This window comes from Asparagus officinalis, chromosome 6, assembly GCF_001876935.1.
Source record: "Asparagus officinalis chromosome 6, Aspof.V1, whole genome shotgun sequence".
NCBI classification, from domain to species: Eukaryota; Viridiplantae; Streptophyta; class Magnoliopsida; order Asparagales; family Asparagaceae; genus Asparagus; species Asparagus officinalis.
In genome coordinates this window covers 12662292-12684231 of record NC_033799.1, presented here as the reverse complement: position 1 = coordinate 12684231, position 21940 = coordinate 12662292, and the positions used below count along the sequence as shown (strand labels likewise).

The 21940-nt window shown below is 35.4% G+C and overlaps 2 protein-coding genes across 2 annotated transcripts in view; both read left to right on the top strand.

The window, feature by feature from the left end:
• LOC109844891 (3-oxo-Delta(4,5)-steroid 5-beta-reductase-like) overlaps positions 1-4855 on the top strand; it is an 8690-nt gene extending 3835 nt beyond the window's left edge. The window contains exons 2-3 of the mRNA XM_020414062.1: positions 2667-3009; positions 4358-4855. Of these exons, the coding sequence (XP_020269651.1) occupies positions 2667-3009; positions 4358-4687 (673 nt within the window). The 3' untranslated portion in view covers positions 4688-4855. The remainder of the gene's footprint in view (positions 1-2666; positions 3010-4357) is intronic.
• On the top strand, positions 5073-21638 carry LOC109844443 (phosphatidylinositol 3-kinase, root isoform). Its single transcript, XM_020413477.1, has 18 exons — positions 5073-5295; positions 5725-5821; positions 5903-5999; positions 7049-7207; positions 7332-7541; positions 7777-7955; positions 8952-9099; positions 10155-10250; positions 13874-14009; positions 15320-15438; positions 15838-16020; positions 16174-16344; positions 16820-16957; positions 18687-18841; positions 19634-19777; positions 20163-20310; positions 20385-20559; positions 21379-21638. The coding sequence occupies exons 1-17, from the start codon at positions 5187-5189 to the stop codon at positions 20520-20522; spliced, it is 2427 nt and encodes an 808-aa protein (XP_020269066.1). The 5' UTR covers positions 5073-5186; the 3' UTR covers positions 20523-20559; positions 21379-21638.

The window sequence follows — 21940 nt, the reverse complement described above, 5'->3', positions numbered from 1 at the left end:
AAGTACAACGGGGGAACCAAGCTCCGTCCTCTCACAATTTCCTACTTGTGCAGGCTTCAGCTAAGTACAACGGGGGAACCAAGCTCCGTCCTCTCACAATTTCCTACTTGTGCAGGCTTCAGCTACTCAACTCAGAACCGGATATTCGGGGAAGGGAGCGGCCCCCCATCAATCTCATCACAAATATTTGACTGTTTGGTTACCCATCATCAACAAAATATGTTTTAATTAAGTATATTTCTTACAATGAAATAGATAATTTTTATTTAACTAAAAGTACAACGGGGGAACCAAGCTCCGTCCTCTCACAATTTCCTACTTGTGCAGGCTTCAGCTACTCAACTCAGAACTGGATATTCGGGGAAGGGAGCGGCCCCCCATCAATCTCATCACAAATATTTGACTGTTTGGTTACCCATCATCAACAAAATATGTTTTAATTAAGTATATTTCTTACAATGAAATAGATAATTTTTATTTAACTAATTAATAATTTTTATTATTCACAATAAATGATTATTATATTTAAAGTTATTATAATTACTACTTAAGTAATTATTTATATTTTTTTGTTTTTAAGAACAAATATTATTTTTAATTATTATTTAATTAATAAATTAATTTACTAATCCTTATTCTTTAATTACTAAGAAACTAATTAATAAATATCAATATTAGTAATTAATAACCACAATATATGTGATTTATCAATATATTTTAATTAAGTATATATCTTATCATGAAATAACTAATTTTTAGGAGTAAATAAATATTACCATTAATTAATAAATAAATTTATTAATAATATTATTTAATTAATATGAAATTAAATAATTGATATCAATATTAGTAATAACCACAGTAATATTGTAATGTATACAAATATTTTAATTAAAAAATATATCTTATTATGAAATAATTAGTTTCTAATGAACTAAAATATACTGATATTATATTTTTCAAATATAAAATTAATTAATTAGCCCTATTATTTGTAATTAGTAAGCATAATTAATGTGAAATAATTAATTTTTATTTTTTACTTAGTTAATTAATAAGTTTACTAATGATAATAATCTGCTTAATAAGATAATTAATGAGTTAATCACAATGTGAGATTTAACAAGATGTCCTTGTTTGATCATTTGACGACTATTATAAGTTATTGATTTACCAAACACATAACTACATGCATATCCTTATGAGTTAAGAATTTTACCAAATACTTTCCTTCTTTTTTATATCTTTATAAAGAGTTATGAAAATAAGGAACTTAAGGTAACAAAAAATAAGTAGTAGCCAAACATGCTTGTAGTGAGAAGCTAAATTGAGTAGCAATTGACAACTAAGGGACTCCCAAGCTACCAAGGTGACAATTAGAGTTGCAAAAAAAATTGTCTGATATGGTTACAGTTAATTGGGTAAATTTGTTGGACAAATTCTCACACAACTCTCCATACTTTCCACCATTTCTGACAAAATTAAGCTACCATAGAACTTTTGCATTTTCCCACAAAATTCAACACTCTTAAAGAGTCTCGGATAATCCTCCAAAACTTTGCGATGTCACCACAAAGTCCCCAACAACTTTTTTGTCATAAAATCACAAAACTCCAAAGAGTCTTAAATAACCTACCATGACTTTGAAGTTTCAACTCTTCGAACAAAACGTCCAAAAAGCGAAAGGAGGAGAAGATGAGCCCAGGAGAAAATAAGAACGGAAATATTACCCATACAATATGGCCATTTGCAATGAACACTTTTTCGAGGATTTTGCAAAAAAGGTAAGACTTTTAGGGGTTTACGTGAAACACTTTAGAGTTTTTGGGGCGTCATGAAGTTTTAAGGAAAAATCAAAATTCAGGGGGTATTTAAATTTTTTGTGGGGTTTGGTCAAATTTACTCAAATTTTAATGAGCGCCGCAAACGAGAAGTTGAGGTTACACCATGTAGACGAATTATTTAAAAAAAAAAATCAAAAGTTATTGGCTTTTTTGGAGAGAGTCTGGATTCTCTACGATCTTGATTTTAGAGAACACCTATAATTAGTTACGTGGACTTATACTATTGGTTTAGCTCACCGGGCCGCACACAATCAAAAGTGTTTTATATTATTTAGATAATCTATACCATTTATGGGGTTCACTAAGTGATGAGATTTTTACTTGTTGAGTTATTAGATGCTTCATGAGCATGCACCACAACAGTAGGAGGAGTGCGTGTAGCTCAAGAGAAAAATATTTAATTCTATCACCTTTCCATTTGTAAGTGGCTTGGGCCACATGGATTTTTCCTATTGATCGATATGGTGTAATGCTCATGGAGCACCTAAGACATTTTTGAGCTCAGATTCTCTATAACCTTGGTTGTAGAGAATGCTTACACTTGATTAGGTGGGTTAATACTATTGGTTCATCTTAGCACGCCCCGCAATTAAAAGCATTTTTATTTAGATAACTCATATCATCCGCGGGGGTCCACGTACCGAGTGAGAAGATATAATTAGTTAGTCATAAACGTTCTCTACAACCAAGGATGTAGAGGATCTCTACCATTCTGTTGAACTCGATCTCTCGGAAGTTCGTGGGCCAAGTGATAGTTTTAATAGTTAGGGGGGTTAGCTCAAAATTGACTGAGTATCTTTCTGCCATATTTATATATCTCAGGCTCCCATACCCTCAATTCTACTACGCGCTCGAAGACATACTCTCCTCCTACACCCCGAAGCTCACCTGGACTGTCCACCGGTCATCGCTGATCTTCGGCGCGTCGACGTGCAGTGTAAACAACCTCCTGCTGACGCTCGCTGTCTACGCCCTCATCTGCCGCCATGAGGGATCACCGTACGTGTATCCGGGCACCGGGTACACGTGGAGCCATTTCTGTGATGCGTCGGACTCCGGCCTGCTCGCCGAGCAGCAGATATGGGCTGCGATGTCGCCGGCAGCTAAGTATCAGGCGTTCAATTGCACTAATGGGGATGTGTTTACTTGGAGAAGCATATGGAAGGTGTTATATTTATAAAGCTTTATTAATTCATGATCCTTAGTTTAAAATAAATTAAATTTCACATATATAAACCCCATGAACTTGGCTTGTCACACGGGTCCCATAAATTCTGAGGTGTCTCACGAAACTCCCGTGAACTTTCACATTTTTCCAGAGAGAGAAACTATAATTTTCCTTTGAAATTATTAAACTTGGGGTGTGGGTGGTCTTAATGAGGTTTTATAAAAGTTAGCATTAGTTCCAGGCTAAATAGCACTTAAATGCCTTATAGTTTCCCTCATTTAGCATTTATATACCCTCGATCAGTTGTTTTTCGTAGAAATTATATACCTTAAGGTACCGTTTGACAAAGGGTTAAGTGAGGGGTTAAGGAGATTTAACATCTTCTTAACCCGCCAAACACAAAAAATCTATACAAGAGTTAAAGTGAGTTAACCCTCCATAATTTGTCAAACATAAAAAGTATAGAAGGATTAAGTTAAACCCTCTAGAGGGATTAAAATGAGTTAACCCCTCAAAATGAGGGGTTTACTAATACTTCTATTTAGAAGGATTAAAAGTTAACCCTTCTAATTATAAAGAAAATAGTTAAAAAATAGTCAAAATCATTGTTATTCCCAAATACTAAACCGATCACAAGTACATTAATCCTTCTATTTAATCCCTCTTCCTTAACCATTTGCCAAACGGGACCTAAAGTTGTTTAAAATTGGCACATTGATACCGTCTATTATGTAAATGTGAATGTTTTCACTCGAAAGACCCCATATAATTAAAATGTTAATTTTAGAGCAATTTAACCATTAATATTTGTTAAATTTACCGTTAACTCTACCAATTTCTAATTTAAGCGTATACCGGTTCTATATATATATTAAAAAATGGATAGATTAAATATATAGTAAGTTTAACAAACTTAATAGTTAGAGAGTTGTAGAATTATCATATGAATATTATAATAGAGTTTTGGGTGAAAATTTTTACATTCGCATTCACCTCTCACATTTGACAGTCAACTTAATTAGAGGGAACACGTGGTTGACAAATTTGAGGGGATGAAATTAAGCATCTTACCCACTTATATCATACCTTATACGTGAAAGCTAATTATAACCTAAAACTTTTAAAAGTCTAGTACTAATTCGAGCTTAAGAACCCACATAAAATTAAGAGTCGCAACTAAATTTCTTTTCCTCATAAAATATTAATAAATATTTTTTTTTAAAAACGCATTGTGACGACTTATTTTAGAAATTTTATACCTTAAAAATGCAGTGTATAGTTAACATTGTTTCTGAATGTTATGTTATCGTTTATCAGCTGAAATCTAGATTTCCCCTGGCTGCAGCTTGTGTCGGAGTTGTTCCACGTGGACTTCTCCGACTGCCCGTCGAAGCCGGTGGGGCCCACTTGGGTCGGAGAGATGAAGAAGAAAGCGCACGTGTGGGATGCCATCGTGGAGGAGAACGGGCTGCTGAAGACAAGTTTAGAGGGGATCGCAACGTTTGAAGCTTTGTATGCGGTGCTCAACTTTGGGTTTCAACACGTGTGCAGCATGAACAAGAGCAGGGAGTATGGGTTCGTTAAGAGCGTGGACACCCTTAAAAGTGTGAGGAAATGGGTGGAGAGGTTTGAGGGATATGAACATAATCCCCAAAGATTGATGGAAAGAATGTGAGGAAAAGGGAAATGCCTGGGATGTTATTATGTGTTTTTTAAGTGTTAATTAACTTGTTCTAACCTTTACCTTTTTTTTGTGTGGGTGTGGAGAAAGGATTCTCTATATTCTTGATTGTAGAGAACTTGTACGGTTGATTATGTGGATTAATAACATTGACTCATTTTAACGGGCTTTATAATTAAAAGAATTTTTATGTAATTTATACGAAGAATATCATTTATGGTGTCTACTGAATGAGAAGATATGATTAGTGAATTGTAGATGTCTTCTACATTTAAAGAGGGTGAGGCTATAATAACTAACCGACCCGGCCCAACGCACCTCAGGTCCAATCGCGACACCCGCATATCAATTTATACAAGACACCCGTACAACATTCACCATGAGATAGATACCTACCAACTGTAGGAGACCACCTCTTCAATCCAGTTCTCTCCCCTTCGAATTCCCTCCAAAATTTTCTCAACTTAGAAACCCTAACCCTAATTTAATCTCGATGAACGGCAACGAGTTCCGCTTCTTCTTCTCTTGCGACATCAACCTCCCCGTCACCTTCAAGATCGAGCGCCTTGAGGGCAATTTCCCCCAATCCCCGCCCAAATCTGGTACGTTTCCGTTGCAATTAGGGTTTCTGTAGATCTTTTTGGTGGTAATTTCGAGTGGATTAGTTGTTTCTGTGTTTTATGCCGAGTTAGGGTTTATGTGGTTGGGATTGATAGTTAGGATTACTGTCTATACTATTTCGTGTGTAAAGTTCGTAGATTTATTGCACACATTGTGGATTCTAGGGTTTTCGAATTTGATTTAGCAACAGTAAGGAGCAGGTTTAAGTTTTTATGATATCACTGGAGAGAGTGGAAAATTAACAGTGACGGGTCAATGATTCTGATGAAAAACTAGTGGCTAGGTGTAGATGTGGAATTGAGCACATACACTACAATGTCAGAAATCAAGTGCATGTTCTCCTGTTTCTTGTTTTAGTTTGAATTTCTTTGTTGCTCTTTGATCCTTGGTGTGATTTCTTCATCTCGCAGAAGTTCTAGCTTCAAATGGTAACAAAAATGCGGAGCTATTCGTTGAATGTTCCTTGTACCTTGACGGAGTCCTTTTTGGCTTGCCTACAAGAACGAGGTACTCCCATGATTGATGCCATTGATCAGCTCTTGTGGTTTTGTGCAACCTGATAATTTTTTTTCCTTACTAAAATACCAGGCTGGAGTCTTCGGGACACCCATATTGCTGGAATGAGCTCATTACACTGAGTACTAAGTATCGCGATTTAACTTCTCAGGCCCAACTTGCAGTAACTGTAAGTTAACGTGGTCTTCTTTGGTATTTGTTGACATTACTCTTTTTATATTGGATATTTCTTGCAGGTTTTCTTGCCTCATTGAGTAGACAGTAATTAGTTTAACACTATGCTGTTAGTTTTATCTAGGATGATGGTAGTTTCACTTAGAAACTAAAAATAGCTGAAAGTGCTGAACTTGAAGTTACACATACGAGATCCAAAAAAATTAGGATGGTTGTAACTGTATAAGAATCTTAATTTGTCTAATGATATGTTTGGATACATGTCTTCTTTAAGGTAGTTGTCCTTATGGAATATAAAACTCGTGAATAATTTGAGAAAATTTAACAATCGCCTGCCAATTTCACATCAAACGGTTCAACCAGTGCCAAACTCCTGTCCAAAAAAAAGACGATGGATTGTAGGGAGATTTGCCATGAACTTTTGAGTATAAGTTAGCAGGTAGGAAGTTATGGACTATGGACTATGAGTTTAAGCTCATGCCACCAAGGAGAAACCTTCCATTTTTTGACTAAAAAGAGGTCAACGTTGATAAATTTGCTTTAGGGGCTTCAGATCCAAGGCACAAACAGACCAAGGGGCCAAATAGGAAACATTCCCAGCATCACAGTAAAGTGTCTGATAATGTTATGTGTAAGTAGTAAGTATCATAAGCTTGCATAAAAATTATTCTTTATTCATAATATGGATCCAAGTATTCAGTTTTTCTGGTTACTGAAGCTTGGATAGCAACTTTGACCATAGCTCTAGTTCATGTTGCAAAGAATCTCAGGTTCTGTCTTTGGTGTGTACTTTATTACCCGTGACATATGGAAAATATTCTCATCGCAAGAAAAAGAGGATTCATATAATTCTGAGATTTATTTTCAGATTTATTTTCTCGACTCAGATTTTATTACATCTTTCACTTGTCAATCTTCTTATATTCATCTACTTTACTTTATTTTTGGTTTGAAACTCCCTTAATTATTTTATCAATTTATGTGATCTTTTGTCTTTGTTTCTCACGCTATGTGATCATCCATGCTGATTTCTTGATCTTGTAGGTTCGGGATGTGTCCTGTGGTTCTGACGAGTCTTTAGTCGGTGGTGCTACAATTTTTCTTTTCAATAGCAAAAAGCAGCTTAAAACTGGGAGGCAAAAGCTTCGACTTTGGGAAAGAAAAGAAGCAGATGGAAGCATTCCCACTAGTACACCTGGGAAGGTCTGTACGGGGATGTTATGCTGAAGTTGCTTAACCAGTTATAACCTTGCATATGGTGTATATCCTTTTTCTGCTATTTCTACCTTAACATTATCTACGCTTAGTGATTTATGGAATTTGTCAGGTTCCAAAGCATGAGAGAGGTGAGATAGAGCGCCTGGAAAGGCTGGTAAATAAGTATGAAAGGGGGCGGATACAACATATCGATTGGTTGGACCGTCTTGCATTTAAATCTGTGGAGAAGCTCAAAGAAAGGGAAAGCAGTATAAATGGAAATTCTCACCTAAGCCTGATAGTTGATTTCTGCAGTTTTGAACACACAGTTGTTTTTCAGGTAATTTGCTGGCATTTAAAGATGTGAGTTTAAAGTTTTTGAACATTCTGATCCTTGTCATTGTACTAGATTACTTATTAATCGTATGTCCAAAGTTAGGGAAATTCTGTTTTATCTTAGCTGACAGCCTACCAGATGTCTTGCAGAAAAGTTGTATATTTTCAGTTCATAGTATGTTTTTTGGTCGACGTGGTTATGTTTTGAGTAACTGTAACTTATTTACCGGATTTTGTAGGAGTCTGGAGCAAATTTTTTGGCTCCGACTTTTGTTTCTTCAACAAACGAACTTGTTACTGTATGGGACCCTGAAGTTGGAAGGAAAAATCCTTCTGAGCACAAACAACTAAAGCTTGCAAGGAGCTTGACTCGTGGCATAATTGATCGAGATCTTAAACCAAGTAATAGCGAAAGAAAGTAAGTCTTCTACTACCTTTCTTTCATTATTTAGTTATGTTTTACCACTTTACGTGCTGCATCTGTTACTAGTTTTACGGCCACTGTAAATGTTTCTACAGAAGCAACAATTGCAGCAAAAAGCGTCTATCCATTTTTTGTCTCAGCTGCATGGTCCTTTTTCTGTTTCAGCTTTTGTTTTGGGGCCCATCTTGTTTGTTAAGTTAGCAATTGTCATATCTTTTGTCCTTCCCAATTCATGTTCATTTTTCTTATCCTAGTGCTAGCTGCTTCTTCAACTACATCCTTGATTCGCTTCTCCAATTTGGCATGCTTGTCGGTCTTTGTTTCTCATATCACCTCAAGTGATACTCCCAATATATTAGGCTTTAGTATACCCGGAAGCTATCTGTATTGTCTTCCACGATGGCATGTATCTGTATCATCTAACATATATTGGTCCCAAACTGTATCTTGTGCAGCTTCATTTGCCACTTGTAAGCACTGAAATAGGATTTTTTACCAACTGGGTATGTTACCTTATTGTGAAAGAAGAGTCTTTCTTTAGCAGTTGCATTTTCTATTCTCCTGTTTACATATGTTTTGAAGTCTTCCTTCAGCTAGAAGATGCATTGTTATTTTCTTTTAGCAGTAAGTTCAGATGTATATAGTCTATAAAGGCGAGTATTTTCATTGCTATCTTTTATCTAACATTTTCTGCGTTACTAACTCTAATGTAGAAAATTATGAATTCTCATAGGAATCTGCATCCAATTTTTAGAGTTGTGCCAGTAATAGCTGCGTTACTTCTTTATTTTTCATACAATTAATGATGTATATATGAGAGGTCCAGGATCTATTTTTGAATTCCCTACATTTGTTGGCTGCTATTCATACACCTTCTCTGCACAGGCACGTGCCTTTTATCAGTCTTTGGTAAATAATCTGCATTGGCATGGATATATCATGCTACCAGTTATTGGTTAATTTATAACTTTGTATTCTTTGGCATGGAAGGTCAATACACAGAATCCTCAAGTACCCTCCAACACGAACATTGAGCGGTGATGAGAGACAACTGCTGTGGAAGTTCCGCTTCTCTTTGATGTCAGAAAAGAAAGCACTCACAAAATTTCTTAGATGTGTTGAATGGAGTGATGTTCAGGTTAGAATTGTGTACTTAAACATGCTCATATTTCCTTGTAATATCTCTCTCCACTTCTACTAAATGTTGGGCTTTGGCTTCTTGTGAATTGATATGTTTAGTGTTAGTTCTTCAGTAACATGGTTCATCTAAAGGGGACCTGCGAGAATATATTTTACATGGAAAGATTGGCTTGGGCTCTCATATATGGATTTGTAGCTTACTGTTTAGAGCTATTGGAGATTTGCAGTTGTCTGGCAATAAAAAATCTTTTTAAAGATTACATTTTAAATATGTTCATATTTTAATATCTATTAGTTTATTGCTATGCTTCAAAAAAAGAAGTTTTTTTGTTGATTTCTCAATAGCTCATTGAATTAGTCATGGCCCGTGAAATAGTTGCACATGGGATATAAACTAGAAGAAAGTTCAGTGTGTGGTCATTTTTATGTATTCAATAATTATTCATATTAGCACTTTGAGGAAGGAGTTCTGGATAAATTGCGTAGTTAAAGTACTCAAGCTAGAGCAAATTGAGGATAATATTGATGACCTGACAAAGTTCTTGCGTGGTACGTGATAGAATGATTGGAGCTTTTCACTTTTTCTATCCTCTGTTTCCTTTTAGTTTTGCAAGACCACGGGATGACAGTAGTTAAGATTGTGTAGGATATGGGGGAGGGAGCAGGTTAGGTATGGTCATGGGCAGGTATTCGTGTATGCTTGCTAAATGCCTGCCTGGATCTGGTACCATCAGGTACTTACCACAATATCAAAGCTCTGAAATTATGTTCAATGTCAAAAGAGGTAACTTATGTTTGAGTAATTGATTTGTATAGAGAGTTTGATTGTTTATCATAAGAGATGTGTAAATTCAGAGTTACATTATAAATGTTTTGCACTGTACACATCAACTTGTAAATTCAGAATTCTGTTATCGATGTTTCACATTGTACATATACTAACTTTTCTATATTGTCTCTATTCTGGAATTACTTTGCTGCTCGTGGGAGGCATCTGTAGTTACAATTTAGTCACACTTGGACTTGCCTCAGTTCATGCTTCATTTTATGTAGGAAGCAAAGCAGGCAATTGATTTAATGGGCAAGTGGGAGCCCATTGATGTGGCTGATGCATTGGAACTTCTGTCTCCTAATTTTGAGAGTGAAGAAGTAAGTATATCTATATCTCTGCTCCATTTGTCCTGCCATGCTGATTTTTCTAATTTGAGATGTGAATATGACTGTTGTTTTGAAGCATGTAGTTGAATAGCTTTCTTTGTTCAGGTTTAAACTTGGTCATTCTGGAAATATCAATGTTGAATTAATGAACTAAATGCAAACATGGACAACTAGGGGTGTTATCGGAGCGGATACGGTTCGGATATGACACTTACCATATCCATATCCGCTTTTTATAAACGGATACGGATACAGATACAGATAATCTTCGGTAAGAAAAAACATTAATCGTATCATCGGAAACGGATACGGTTCGGATATTTGAGAATCGGATCGGATATGATCATGGATATAAACGGATATTCGACAAATGGATATGAATCGGATATGAATTAGTAAACCTATGCATAAATTACAACCAAATAGGTAAATGTATGTGGTTGTATGCTTCTCCTTAATTCACATATAAACCTATGCATAAATTACAACCAAATAGGTAAATGTATGTGGTTGTATGCTTCTCCTTAATTCACATATAATTAGAATTACTCTATATAGTAATAGATAGAAATGTATGTGGTTGTATGCTTCTCCTTAATTCACATATAATTAGAATTACTCTATATAGTAATAGATAGTTATCGAAGACAGTTACAGAAATGTAATATAAAACTTTCTGAGAATAGTTTCTGAGAATAGATTGCAAATAGAAGACTCCTCTAAGAACAGGCAGCAAACACACAACAACCAAGTCCGAAGACAATTACAGAAATGTAATATAAAACTTTCTGAAATAAGACGAAGACGACGCTTATTTTCAGTTTGTTATCTCTAATTTGGTTGGAAACAAAATCATAGCAAATGAAACCAATTTTATGGGTAGTACTTTAATGTACTTTGTCAGAACTTTTTGACTATTTTCTTCATATTAGCTAGAAATTGCCTTGACTTTCACCTATTTATTTATTTTTAAAATTTTGACACTTTCAGGAAGAAATTCATGTAGTTTCTACAAATTTAGGCGAACCAAATAGCCTCATAAAACCAATTAGATCAAAATTATCTGATTTCCAAGCAGAGCCCAATATAAGGTGCATACAAAAAATTTGGATTTGCATTATCTAGATTTCAAGTATGGGGAATTTGGATTTGGATTATTTGGATTACAAATACATGCAAGTTCATAAACAGTTAGGTCGGTCTTTTTTTCGGATCAATGTCATATAATTATAGATAAAAATAGAGTGGTCCAAAGAGATAGATGAAGTACAAAGGGGAATATATTAGACATCGATTAATCCAAGTTGGTGACACCAATTAATAGGATGATATAATCGTCTCTTTTAGCTTATTTTGAGTAGGGAGCAAATATTTTAAGTTTCCATTCTAGTTCCATACCTTTTGTTTTCAGTTTTTCTCTCCAACTATGGTGTAATATTTTTCCATTAGCTTATTCGACGGCTATGGCATTATCTCCTCTTATCTCTAAATTCCAAGCACATATGGCCCTATCTTTCCCCGCTCTAAAATTTTAGGTGTCACTATCCCCTCTTCAACCACCAGATCCGACGGCCAGATCCGACGAAGATGACGCTTGGACGAGACAAGGCGAGGATCTGACGACAAAGACGACGCCTGGACGAGACAAGGCCAGATCCGACGAAGACGACGCCTAGACGAGGATCTGACGACGAAGATGACGCCGGAGGACGGTGAAGATGACGCCGACGGCGGGTCGGGAGTCTTGGGTCGGGACTCAGGAGTCTCGGGAACGTCAGGATCTGACGAATTTGAGTGGACGGAGGTTGGAAATTGAGTGGAGGGCTTGGAGGCAGAATGAGATATGATATCATAAAGCTAGGGTTTTTAGTTGTAGTTGAGTTTTGGGTTAGCGGTCACGGGTTTGTAATTGTAACTTTGGGACCCGAATCATTATTACATTGCGGATATCTGTATCCGCAACCCTCATATCCGAATCCGTATCCGAAAATAAATCTGAAACCAGATCTGTATCCGAAACCGTATCCGTCCGGTTTTAAAATTAGCTTACCATATCCGCATCCGTTCGGATACGGATGCGGATCGGTTCAGATATATCAGAGCCGTTTAGCACCCCTATGGACAACTTTCTTTTTTGTTAATCTAAATAATTAATTAGCTATCATGCGCATAACTAGAGAGGTTTACGGCTATCATCAGTTTCAACATTAGAAGGTTAGTGTCTCAGTTATTACTTTCCTGATCAACAACATCACATATCATCTACGGAGTGAACATAATTTTGGAGTGAGGTAAGGAGAGAGGGATTCAATGTGCTAAGGAGGGAGGGGTTTAATTTGTCATATGAATCTGTGATGTATAAGATTCTTAATTTTCTCATACAAGGAACTCAAAGTCAGGGATTCCAAACATCAATGCGATCGAATCACACCCTTCTCATGTGTCTAAACTTGATTTTTAGAATTTCAATTTTCAAGAAGGCAATTTCCAGATCCTGCTTGCTTATCCATAGGTTATTAAAAAAAACATTCAAAAAAGTAGCTTGCTAGTTGGATCTATAAATCTATGAGTGTGAAAAAAGGAGAACTTGATCCTTGGATAACCTATCTCCACTAAACTATGTCATGAGAGCAAGAAGATAACTGGCAAAAAATAACATAAAATTACATCGATTCAACTGTTAAGTAAATGTCCATCTCCTTTAGGATTTGAGGGACTAATTTCAAAATATTAAAAAAAAACCCAAAAGGGTTACACAAATCTTCTTTCTTCAGCTCCATTAAGGGTCATTACTACGTTAAATTAATACCTCTAGTTCCTTTAGCTTCGAAATATATGGGGTTCTCTACAGAAATCTTTTTTCATCAGCCTCATTAAGAGTCATTCCACTGCTAAATTAATAACTCTCAAGTTCTGTTACCTTCCTCAATCCATGTTGGTTTTGGCATACATCTAATCCACTTAGCTCCATCGATATGTTGCAATCACTCTAACCACCACACTAATTGGCCTCCATTGTGTGTGCCCAATCTATGCCAGTTGGTTTGTCCTCATTCTATCCTCAATTGAAGGCACATAACTTCTTACTGATGCACCCTTTTTTTGCATCACCATTCATCCATCTCAAAATTCTCATTTCAGCTATGCCCATTCTTAATGCCAAGTAGTATGACTGATAAAGCATGGATAGTTATAGGCACATTATAATTTTTTTTGTAGATATCATATGTCCCCACAATACTTGGAAAGTAATTAATCCCAAGTAGTTAATCCTTGGTTTTTAGATTTTGGTGAATTTTGATAGACAAAAATCATGTGCTCGACTTTGCCTGGTTCTGTAACATTAACTATATACAACATGCCGATCCATCTATATGATTTTGCTTTGTTAATATTTTTCCCTTGTTTTCCTGTCAACAAGTCTGTGATGCTTATAATAATTTGAGAATTGAGAATCCTGAAGTTGGGTACCATTAGGTCATTCTTATGTTCAAATCATCTATACGCAAAAAATAAGATGCTATCTAACACTTACAAAAAATTAACATTTTCACAGTTGTCATGCAGTTTTCTGATATTAATATATCCTTGCTGTTGCAATTTGATTCAAACAGGTTCGTGCATATGCCGTAAGTGTTCTTGAAAGGGCTGACGATGATGAACTCCATTGTTATTTGCTTCAGTTGGTGCAAGCTCTCCGCTTTGAAAGATCTGATAAGTCCCGCTTGGCACTTTTCCTTGTGCAGCGCTGTATGTTTCTGCTCTTTCTAAGATACTTAAGTAGACTCATTGGATCATCTCGATAAAGGTCTTTTTGCTTTTAGTGTATGGCATTAGTATGTCCACTTGGTGACAACCTCAAATATCAACCATACTTAGAATAAAAGGTTTAATTGGGATATTTTTCCATGATTTTATTCAATTATCTGCATTTTCAATTGCATCAGATCACAGATCTACCAACATGCTATGGGAGCTTTCTGATTGCTAAAAACTTAAATAGGTAAAGAAACGCCTGCAACATGAGGCTTCTTTTGTCATAAGTTTTTATTAGAGAGTTGTGATGATGATACACCAACATCATACCAGGGTAAAACTACAATGAAACTATCTTTGTTTTGATTTTACAATGTCGTCCAATATTTTTTTTGAAGTAAAAAATCCATACAGCAAGAGAATGACCTTTTGTATTAATTCAATAAGCACCACTTTGTTTTGCACTTACATGTATATAAACTTTTTACACACGTACCAGCCTGATCAGATCTTGAAAATCAGCTTGGTTCCTCTTCTTCCTCCTTTTCCTTCTTTCTTTTGTTTTTTTGTCTGTTCTTCATCTATATTACATCCTATTTAGTTAAAAAATAGTGTATCTCAAATTTTAATTTTTTTATTGATTTTGGTGTTTTTTGTTTATCCTCAGCATTGGTTTTTGTCAATGGGTATGGGTGATTTGCTATTTATATATCTGAAACATGTGATTCATTTTTACTCATTGAGTATATTGTGATTTTATAGGCAAATGCAATTCCTTTGAACAATCCTATGATCTCTTCTCATTGTATAGACACAGCTCTAGCCTATGGTAACTTTGAGGTCTTCCTTAAACTGTATGTCAAAATAGTAGGTTAGGTTTTGTTTTAGAAAGGGAAGATAGCTTAAATCGGGTAACCCTCTAGGTTTTGTGATAAGGTCTCATCTTTCCCATGTTCCCCTTGGCTAGGAATTAGGTATAACTGACAGTGGTTGGCATGATATTCATGGTGAGTTGTTATATTCGTCAATCTTTTTCAAGCTTTCTTTCCTTTAACTTGTTCTTGGATAGAGCTTTAAATGACTATGATAGTTCATTTTGTTAGTAAACTACTACATTTTGAAGTTTGATGTTTACACTAAGAGCTAAAAGGTTGTTAACTGTAACTTTCTTAAAACCATGTGCATGTGCTGTACCTTTGATGCATTTTGTTTTCTAAGGATTTTTTTCACTTTACTTCATTAGTAGAATTTCTATCTAGGTTCTGTGGCCTGATGGACTTTCTATGCATTTGAAAAACCTGCAGCACTGTCGAATATCGAGTTGGCTAGCTTCCTCCAGTGGTATGTAAGAGTCGAGTTTCATGATCCTGCCTGTGCAAAACGCTTTTGCTGTACTTATGACATGCTAGCAAGCATGATGAAGGTATAAGTAATTTGTTTCTGTGGCCAATTACTTAAATTACTCCAGTACGCTGCATGCTTCTCTTCCCATGTCTCCTAAAAGTTTATCAGAACACAATTTTCTATATTCAAGAAGTTGTGAGCTTTAAACTAGGTTGACTCTTTATTCATTTTACTTCTAGTGTGTTTATCTTTTCTTTTCAGGAAAATTGCCTGATTTTCAGCTCCTATGCCAAAGAAAGAGATGCATTTAAATTAATATTCCAAGTTTATTCTATATCTCTTGTCTCAGTATCGATATAACTTGGTTCTTTTAGTGTATATTACATTTTGTAATCTTAAGATATTACTTTGCTTTTGCTGTATGCTTCTATGGCTTTTTTATTGGTGAAGCTAACCAGATTATTTATTCATATGACAGATGTCACCAGGCTTAAATGGAGAGAAATTGTTGCAGAGTTTGGTCCGCCAAACAGAATTGACTGCTCAGTTGGGTTCTATTATGAGAGATGTAAGAAACGTACGAGGTGGAACACAAAAAAAGGTCGAGAAATTAAGACAGCTTCTTTCTGGACTTCTTAGTGAGCTTACTTTTTTTGACGAGGTATTTACTTAATTGCGCATCTATTTCTAATTGGCTTTGTCTATTAAAGCCATCCTTATCAAAATATTGAAGATTCCCCATTTTAATCTTTCTTATTTGGAGATGAGGATACCTATTTGTTGGGATTTGTTTTCTTTTTTCTTCCCTCTTCAGCCTATCCGGTATCCTCTAGTTCCAAACCTACTCATAACTGGGATCGTGCCATCAGAATCATCAATTTTCAAAAGTGCACTGCACCCTCTACGGTTGACCTTCCGGACAGCAAATGGGGGAACTTGCAAAGTAATCTTTAAGAAAGGAGACGACCTACGTCAGGATCAATTGGTAGGTGCTATTAAACCTATTCTTTCATGAAACCTCTTCTTTCCCTCAGAGGACAATAGAAAAATTTATGCCTCCTTAGCTGGAACTTCAGATGACCCTTGACTTGAGATACTCTTGTTGCAAGTTGCATTGGATACTGCTCATTTAAATATTTTGACTGATGCAGCATTATAATGAAATTATGTGAACATCATTGTTCATTATAGTGTTCTATAACGTTGATAGCTATTGGCATGTATGAAGAACAATTAAAGGACATTGTAATTGTGAATTTTAACCAGTGTATTATGTTGCTGGATCTTGCGTAAGAATTTACATATAGCAAACCCCTTTTTTTAACTGAATGTCAGTAGGTATGATGCTTTGGTTTTCCTTTTGTACTTGTTCCATCTGATTTTCTAGCTGACATTTCCTTGTTAGGACTTCGTTGGGAGAACCATTAAGTGATGCCATTGGTTTTATCCTTGTTTTGTAGGTTATTCAGATGGTTTCTCTTATGGACCGATTGCTTAAGTTGGAGAATCTTGACTTGCATTTAACTCCATATAGAGTGCTTGCTACCGGACAAGATGAAGGGATGATGGAGTTTATTCCATCCAGATCACTTGCACAGGTAAACACATAATTTAATAGATAACTAATTTCTGCTGATATGAAAAACTGTAAGAATTATATGGCCCTCATTTTTAATTTGATACTTGCTATCTTCTGTTCCATTTTCTTATGGGGAGGTTTTATCTTTGGTGAAAAGGAGGACATGCTTAAGATTTCGTTTCATTATAAAGTATGCTGATAAATTCTATAGCACCCCTTGCGCAATTGGAAATGAATAAAACCTTTAAAGCTCTAATGTGATGGTGAAGTAGAGGGTTGAAGACAATAATAACAAACAATGCAAGAGTCTGCATCCCGAATCTTTGGGAAAGGGCTACTTTATCCTTTTGGCGAAATTACCAAATTGGGATATTTAGTAACACCTCTATACCAATCAGACCTATTTAGTGGCACTGGTGACATTAAGGTATATTTTGTGAGCCTCATATTGCTATCAAGGCCTATCTGATCCCCGGAGGTGAAATTTGAGCCAAAAGTTACAAATTTTTTTTTTGCATATATACTCCTCAAATCTTCCATATTTACACATTTGCGCACAAATCTTGATTTTTGCAAAAATAAAACCCTTCTCTCTCCCCTTAACTCTTAACTAACAACAAGAGCAAATTAAATTCTGCTTCATTCACCGTATCGATGCTCAAATTTAACATGTCCCTGATTAGAATCATTATACTTGGTCGTTCGTTCATGAAAAATACTTGATGACAAATCCTTGCATCTGAGACGCTCCCTGAGCTTCTTTTGTTTGTGCTTGTTCATCTTTCTCTTCCTCTTCTTCTTCATGCTATCAGCCTACATCGCCGGCCCTTCACCATAATCACCAACATTGGAGCTCATCACTCCGTCAAACTGAATGAACCGATAAAAAGCAATTGGGTTCAGAGATAAACAATGGGGAAAGATGGGTAAAATGTAAGAAATGGGCTATGGTGAAGTAATGGAGAAAATAGGGGATTTGAGAAATGCGTTTTATTGAGAGATGTCACTAATCTTAGTGGTGGAGAGGGTAAGGATTTTTGGGGAAGTTTTTGGAGTAATTTGTATATATGAGAAATTTGAGGGATATGTGTGTGTGCGCGCGCGCACAAAAAATCCATAATTTTGCGTTCAAAGTTCATCACTATCGACCAGGTAGGCCTTAATGGCAATTTGGGGCTAACTACTAACTAAATATACTTTATGGTCGCTGGTGCCACTAAATAGGTCTTATTGGTATAAAGGTGCCACTAAATATACCAATCTGGTAATTTAGCCTCATCCTTTTCGCACGTTCACTTTATTAGTGGTCATTTCAGTTGTTTAGTTAATGTGTATAATAGCCTTTTAGGTGCCTAGATCCATGCCTGTAAAAATCATCTTTGTTCGTGTTGCTCTGTTAATTATAATTTTTCATGTGTACCAGACTACCAGTGCAGAAGACTTCGGCTATTGATTTCCATTGCGCTAGTTTTGTTAATGTATTGTTTAACTGTATAGGTGTGAGTAGAATGAATCATGAGTTTTTTTTTCTTTTGCTGTGATATAAAACAGAATTTGTCGTAGTGACATTACTACAGGTATTAGAGGGATGTATCCTTGTAATGCTTCTGTGACATCTTCTGTGTTATCTAACTGTATGCACACTATGTAGAATGAATAAAAGTCATGTTTCATAGATTGCTTATAGTTGTAGTTTTTTCTCCTTGACATTTATTACTAATCTGCATTTACTTGAAAATTGTTGTCAGATTTTGTCAGAGAACAGGAGTATCACAAACTATCTTCAAAAGTATCACCCTGATGAAAATGGACCATTTGGTATAACAGCCACTTGTCTTGAAACTTTTATTAAAAGCTGTGCTGGGTACTCTGTCATTACATACATCTTGGGGATAGGTGACAGGTAAGTCACTTTTTTTAGTTGATATCTATGTGCTCAGGTTAAATCTTTCTTGCCACTTATTAGTAGTTTCACACTTATTGTAATAATGATGAGGTCATCTTATTCTTTGTTATGAACGACTGATTAAGAGTGGAAAACAATTTACTTGGGTGACTTTAAACATCATACTAAAAGGGATTTTCTAATAGTTCTTGTTAAACTTTGGTTGCAAATTGATTTTTAGCTTAGTTTCATTTCTATGAATTGGGTATGCTGCTGACCTCTCTATCTTCATATTTTTTCTAGCCTCATGACGTCAACCCTAGTTCTGATGTCATAATTTGTACTGGTAGATTGAAGAAATTTATTTAAGATTATGGAATTCTGATTTCCATCTGGCTTCTTTGCCCACACACACACACACACACACAAACTCAAAAAAAAAACTTCAGAACTTGTTAAGACATGCATAGTTAACATGAATGTATAGCTGCATATTGAAATCTGGAGTTCTTTGTGTGTGTGTGTGTGTAATTTTAGTAAACTTCTCGCCTAAGTTGGTGTTAAGATTACTGGAGGTTGTCCTTATTACTATTTCGCTGGATTTAGGATTATACTTTTTGTATATTGATAACTCTCAATATTCAGCCTATTTATGCATAGAAATGTGAGAAGAAGCTCTAAGCTGATGCAATCAGTTAAATATTATAGCCTATCATTGCCTCTAAAAACACTGTAAGATGATAATTAGTCTTGCATGTCTTGAGTTTCTTGAAGTGAATAAGTTGAAGAATGACTTTATTTTGCATGTAGGCATTTGGATAACCTTCTCCTCACGGATGATGGGCGCCTGTTTCATGTTGATTTTGGTTTTATTTTGGGTCGAGATCCAAAGCCATTTCCACCGCCAATGAAACTTTGCAAGGAAATGGTTGAGGCCATGGGTGGAGCTGAAAGGTTTGTTTTTTTCCTCCTTTTACCAAATACCCCAGAAGCATATTGTAGAGTTTAAGAATAAACCGTGCTGTAACATAACTATAATATCAAAAGTTGTGTCGAAATTTGGCATGCTTCATTCTTAAACTCCCATAGTCTATAATTAATATGCTTCTCGGGTATGTTGGTAATACCCTATAATAGAGAAGAAAATTACTTTACCTACTACCTTTAAACTTCAACATACTTCCATATCTAGCACTTTCTCCGCGGCATCATTGATTTCTTTGTGAGTCCCATAGTTAATAATTTAATTCTCTTTTAAAATTATTTGGAATTAGCCCAATGGTTTTTTTTTTTAAACTAATTGACTCTTATCCTGACATAACCTTTTCTTGACTTACAGCCAATATTACACGCGGTTCAAGTCTTACTGTTGTGAGGCATATAACATTTTACGGAAGTCCAGTAACCTTATATTGAATCTGTTTCATCTAATGGCTGGTTCAAACATCCCTGATATAGCTTCTGACCCTGAAAAAGGCATTCTCAAGGTAATGTTTTCTACTTTGTGCTCAGATTGAAACTTATGTATGCCTATATGACCAAGAATATTTTTTATGAATAGCTTCAAGAGAAATTCCGTTTAGACTTGGATGATGAGGACTCCATACATTTCTTCCAAGATCTCATAAATGAAAGTGTTAGTGCATTGTTTCCTCAAATGGTGGAGACAATTCATCGATGGGCTCAGTATTGGCGCTAACTGTTTTGGTTTTTAATTGTTAAGGTCCAGCAGCAAAGTAAGTTACTCAACTTACTTCCATTACTTTTTCACGTGTTCTCGTCTTTGCGGGAGTCAAGAAATATTTATGGGTTATTTGCACTTCAATGCCTCTAACTTTCTCTCATTTTTTATGCTAATATTCTGAAGTTTAAGTCTGTCAGATAATCTCTAAGTTCACCTACTTTACATTTTAGTGTCTTTTATTTTATGTGACCATTAGAGTTTCTGTTAGAACTACATCATATGTTGTTTTTTGACATTATTGCCCCTGTTAAAAAAGAGTACTCTCAACTCCCAAGTCCCTTCTTCCTTTTATTTAAGGGAAAATATTATTCTTATCTTATCCATTTGATTTCTGCACATAAGCCGGACGGGAAGAAAATTAAAACGAAGAAAATATTTATAAATGGAGATGTGGAGAACTGAATATAATAGTATTAATTTTGTAGAAATATCATTGCACTTCTTCACTGTCAATTTAACGATGTTAATTCTCTTAAAAGGTCCTTCTGGAGAGATTATACTTCTGGGTGCCAAATTTAAAAAAAAAAGGATGATGAAACTCTGGAATATGAAAGAGAAAAATAACCCAGTATTTATGAATAAATTTGTAAGTGCTAGGCATACAGCTTGCTGCTGTTGAAGACCTACTTGAAGTGGATGTGCCTTTTCTTCGCCTCATAGTATGCTATAGGCTCAGACAATCATGCTTACATGTTCTTATACAATTCATATATAGTTCAGTTTAGACATTTAGCGCACTGATCCTGTTTTGTACTCAAAGAACCCTGCTAATTTTTGTTTTTCCGTTAATCTTGTTGACTTTGACTTACAGGGGGATTAAAACTGTCTGCCAAAGGCCCATATCACATCTGCTGCTCAAATCCGTGTACATCTATGATCTGTTTATTACCTATTTGCTTTGGGGCGGTTGCTTTTATTTTACTTTTTTGTATATAATTTCCACAATGCTGGTGAGTATTGTATTTATAGCACATGAAATGTATATATAAGAAAAATTATTGTATCTGAAAAGAAAACTTGTTATGGAATAAATTGATATTGCAAGTAGATATGTACGCACTGTTGAGACTCCATGTATCAGTTTGGCACAATGGCCCTGGGCTGCAAACGGTTTGGTTATGGCTCAAACATGGTACTTATCATATCCGTAATTGCTTATCAATTGCAGATACGGATATGTATGTGTATTGGTAAGGAAAATTTATATTCATATCCGTTAAAAGTTTCTATTGGTACATATGTACATGTAGAAGTAAAATGATATGAAAATATTAGATAATACTAGAAAAAATATAGCTTGTATGATATGAGAGAATTTATTAATATGTTGATTATATCTAGAAATCTAAGATCATATTTATTGATCATCAAAC

Bases quoted from the DNA above. Each gene is read 5' to 3' on its own strand.
- LOC109844443 (XM_020413477.1), top strand. From the start codon at position 5,187: ATGAACGGCAACGAGTTCCGCTTCTTCTTCTCTTGCGACATCAACCTC. The intron at 5,296-5,724 runs GTACGTTTCCGT...TTCATCTCGCAG, and splicing joins CCAATCCCCGCCCAAATCTG to AAGTTCTAGCTTCAAATGGT. The intron at 16,021-16,173 runs GTATTTACTTAA...TTCCCTCTTCAG, and splicing joins AGCTTACTTTTTTTGACGAG to CCTATCCGGTATCCTCTAGT.